The sequence below is a fragment of the Ailuropoda melanoleuca genome, chromosome 12 (genome assembly GCF_002007445.2).
Source record: "Ailuropoda melanoleuca isolate Jingjing chromosome 12, ASM200744v2, whole genome shotgun sequence".
Taxonomy (NCBI): Eukaryota; Metazoa; Chordata; class Mammalia; order Carnivora; family Ursidae; genus Ailuropoda; species Ailuropoda melanoleuca.
The window spans coordinates 40499652-40503945 of NC_048229.1; the positions used below are offsets into that span (position 1 = coordinate 40499652).

General features: G+C 51.8%; 1 protein-coding gene and 1 long non-coding RNA gene across 2 annotated transcripts in view; both read right to left on the reverse strand.

Annotated features, from left to right (window-relative positions):
• Window positions 1-1518, reverse strand: part of GRAMD1A (GRAM domain containing 1A) — a 23690-nt gene extending 22172 nt beyond the window's left edge. The window contains exon 1 of the mRNA XM_034638263.1: window positions 1238-1518. Within this exon, the coding sequence (XP_034494154.1) occupies window positions 1238-1503 (266 nt within the window). The 5' untranslated portion in view covers window positions 1504-1518. The remainder of the gene's footprint in view (window positions 1-1237) is intronic.
• A 2150-nt stretch (window positions 1519-3668) lies between these two features.
• Window positions 3669-4294, reverse strand: part of LOC117795151 — an 8963-nt gene continuing 8337 nt past the window's right edge. Inside the window, exon 4 of the long non-coding RNA XR_004618989.1 lies at window positions 3669-3969. This is a non-coding gene — a long non-coding RNA (uncharacterized LOC117795151). The remainder of the gene's footprint in view (window positions 3970-4294) is intronic.

The window sequence follows — 4294 nt, forward strand, 5'->3', positions numbered from 1 at the left end:
CTCCCACTCCCCCTGCTTGTGTTCCCTCTCTCGCTGGCTGTCTCTATCTCTGTCAAATAAATAAATAAAATCTTAAAAAAAAAAAAAAAAAAAAAAACTTAAAAAAAAAAAAAAATACTTGTAAAATTTTAATTAGGGAATATTTATTTCAAACAGGACAAATAAAATAAAATGGTCCTCCCCGCCATCCATATCCAACAGATGTGGATATTTTGCCATTTTAGTTTCAGCTCTTTTCTTTCTTTTTTAAAAGAAATCAACTTTTACAGGCACAGCCAAAGGCCCAACTCCCCATCCCTCCTTTCTCTGCTCCAGTCCCCAAGGTACCCGCCGCCCTGAAGCTGGTGTGTATTCCCCCTGTGCACTTTTCCATCCTCTTTTTAAATATCAGGATGGATCCACCAACAATATATCCCATTGTTCAACGTCTTTTAAAAGATACACAATTAGGCTCCTACTGTATCATTTTGTAACTTGCTTCTCCATCATCATTGTTTCTGAGACTTCTCCACGCTGACACACAGAGCTCTATTTCATAAACCTCAACTCTTATCTAGCAGCCACGATTGGAAGAAACCACAGTGGCCATTTCTATTCAGGGTTGGTATAGTTCTTCTTTGCCCCTGAAGGCTCAAACCTTCCGTTTCTGTCTCCTTGTGCCAGAGGCAGTTTGCTTGCAGAAGTTTTGTTNGTTTTTTTTTTATTTTTTTTTTTTTTTCCCTTTTTTTTTTTTTTTTTTTTTTTTTTGCCCATGAGCTGCAGCAAGATATACCTTTTACACTGGCCTCCAATACAAGAAATACATGTAATATATAGAAATAGATGTAACATCACAAAATTTGCAGGAAACCGCACTTATTACCTCATGCACTATTTTCAATTCTGTCCCATTTCTGTTTGGAAAACGTGCTGATCGCAATGCACTACCTTGGTTTCGTGGCCCTTAAATGGTCATGATCCACAGTTTGAAAAACACTGGGTGTGCCAAAGGGGGTGTCCCCCTACCCCCTTAGCAGGCAGTGCTCCGCGGAGAGCAGAGAGCTCAGAGTTACTTGTCCCAGCCCATGTTCCCAGTTGCCTCTTCATTATGTGTCTCTTTCACAGCCTCCAGTCAGGCCCCATGTGCCGCTAAGGCCACACTCCAGCTGACCTTCAGCTCTTGCACCTGGACAATGTCAGCCCCCCTTGAGTCCCGAGAGAGAGAGCATCTCTTTTTTTGTCCCAACACCCAACTGACCTGTCCTGAGATAGACTGTCCGGGTCTGGGGTCCTCGGCAGCTGCAGGCGCTGGGGGGTCGGGGTGCAAGGGGGTGATTCTCCATCACTGGATGGTGTGATGTAAATGGAGGGCACCGCCAGGGGCCTCCAGGGCTCAGGGGCTGGGCCCTCTGCCCTGTCACCCGGTGGCTGCTGGCTCTGCCACTCGGCTTGGGGCACAGATGTGTCCTGGGCACCACCCTCGGCCCGTGGGTGACAAGGCAGCTGGGGCAGGAGCTCAGCCATGGGGAGCGCTCCGACTGCCGATGATGGCGCGGTCTCTGGGGGAGAAAAAAGAGAGGTGCGGGGGGGACCCCTGTTCAAGCCTGCCTCTCACCACTCCCCCTGCTCCTCGTAGAAGACAGCCGAGCTGAGGGGCAGAGCGCAGTGTAAGGGTCAGAGAGGTCTGGGTGGGACTCCCACCTCTGTCAGGGTCCTCTCTTTGTGACCCTCAGTTTGCTCTTGTGGAAACTGGAGATCCTGGTGCCCACATCGTCCAAGGGCTGGGCAGCATCAGAGAGCTCTGGCGTGTGGGGTGCTCAGCCCAGGGCCCCACAGATGGTAAGTGCTCAGTGATCATCCGTTTATGCCCCTGGGTTGGGGTTTATTTTGTCTGAGCATTCACCAAGGCCAAGCCCTGGGTTTTCTATATACCAGTGACCCTAGTGTGTGTGCACGCGCGCGCGCGCGCGCACACACACACACACACACACACACACACACAGGAGGCCAGGAAGGAGCCAGAGGCCTCGGGGCCTAGGTAGCGGTGAGGAGACAGAATCCGGGATTTCCCTTCCATGTTTGCTCAGCAATTGCCCCTCCCAGAGCAAACAAAGGGCAGGTGGCCGGCTGTGGCCTCCTCAGCTGGGAGGAAGCCAGGCCAGTTGTTGCACTGTGGCTGTGCTATGACGGGCCACCGGGTCTGGGGACATCAAATCAGTGTCTGTCCGCAAAGCAGAACACAGAAAGGGCTGTTTGGTGCCCAGTTGCCCAGGGACTAGGGAAGGAGGACCTGGGGCCCCAGAGAGGGTTTCCCCTGGCTTGCGGAAGAGACCCGGACCCTTACAGGCCAGGCCCAGACCCCAGGGTCCTTCCCAGGCACCCCAACATCCATACCTTACAGCTTCCTCCTCCTTCTGTCCGCACAGGATTTGGACTTCAGGGTAAGGACAAGAGACCAGGCCCTTCCCTCCCCCCAGGCGTTCTGGCTGGACCAAAGAGTCACAACCTTGTGGCCGGAATAGCATGTCCGGCCGGAGTCGTGTTCCCCTCTGACCAGCTGTTCCTGGGCGAAGAGATGGAGTGGGGGTGGGGGTACCCACACCACAGAAGAGGCTCAAGTTTGTCGTCCTGCCTTTTCCTCGCAACTACCCTGGCCTCTACTGGTCCATTTCTCCTGTTGGCAGCCAGCCAGAGCGTAGCTTCTGTCTGTCCCCACTATTCCTCCAGAACCACTTCTCCAAGCCCAGGGGTCACCCCTAAGTGACCAAATCTGGGACGTTTTCCAGTCCTCCTCTTCCCTCCCTGCTCTTAGAAGCCACAACCTGGGAGACCCGTCGTCCTTCCGGGAGGTTCTCTCTGCCCCTGTAGAAACTCATGTTCCCCATGGTTTAGATCCAGGCAGGGTTCTCTTCCTTTCTCCCATTTTTACTGCATGATAATTGACACATGCTAAAAAGTGTCTGCATCATAGACTCGAGTTATAAAGTATAACAATAAAGTGAGCCCCATTGCCCCCCACCCAATTTGAGAACCAGCACCTCCCTGATGCTTACCCCCGTGACTGCCTTAGGCCCCTCCCCCACCCCACTTCCCTTTCAGAATTCTCCATCACCCCTCACTTGACACTTCTCATTCCCTCACATTTTTAACCGTTTTTTTTTTCTCCCAAATCACATTGGTACACATCCCTCAACAATCCATTTTTTAGTTTTACTTGCTCTTGCGGTTTACGCAATGGAACCACACATCTGTGACTGGCTTCTCTCGCTCAACATGGTTTCTCAGATTCAGCCACAGGGGCAGTCACACTTCAACCAGTTTTGCTACGACGCCACCTGCCATTGTGGGAATACCTCACAATCCGTCTTTCCTGCCCACGGACAGCAGGTGCTTTCTGGCTTTCTGCTCTGATGAGTAAAGCTGCCCTGTAAGTTCCTGGGTGTGCTTTTTTGGGGGAACTCCCTGGTTAGCCAGTGGCCCACTGATGGCCCGGTCCCCCCATACCTCCCCTGGGTGTGTGTCTCTGAGCGCTCAGGTCAGTTCCGTGGGCCTTCTGTCCAGCCCCGGGTCCATAAGACATGGCCTTCATTCCGTGAGCGCTGAAGGAAGTCGGGACGTCTGGTGAGCAAGGCTTCCTCTCTCGCGCCTCTTGCACGAGTCAGCTCGTCGAGTTCCAAGGGGAGAAAAATCAACAGTAAGAACTCGATTGTTACGCTATAACCAACAATGGGTATCTTTGCAATACTGAGTTTTCCGAAATGTCCACATGGGGTCACTCTCCAAGTACTTAGGGAGGTTTTAATGTCACTCTCTGGGTGTTGAGGAATTTTTCTTAATTGTGGCAAAGTACACATCAAAGTTACCATCGGAAGCATTTCTAGGTGTGAAGTAAACAGCGTGGTCGCGTGTAGACATCACCACTATGCGTTGGTGCTTTCGAAAAAGAGTTTTTCTTGTCGAGTTCTTTCCTATCTTTTTCTTCCAGTTTTCCTGAGAAATAATTGACATACGTCACTGTGTAATTTAAGGGGTACAGCACAACGGTCTGACATGTGTATTGTGACGTGATCGCCACACCAAGTTCGGCTAACATCCTTCTCGTGGAGAGACAATAAAAAGAAGAGGGGCGCCTGGGTGGCTCAGTCGGTTGAGAGTCCAGCTTTGGCTCAGATCACGATCTCAGGGTCCTGGGATCGAGCCCCGCATCGAGCCCCGCATCGAGCCCTTCGTTCAGCCCTGCGTTGGGCTCCATGCTTCACGCTCAGTGGGGAGTCTGCTTCTCCCGCCCCTCCCCCTCCTTGCTCATGCTCTCCCC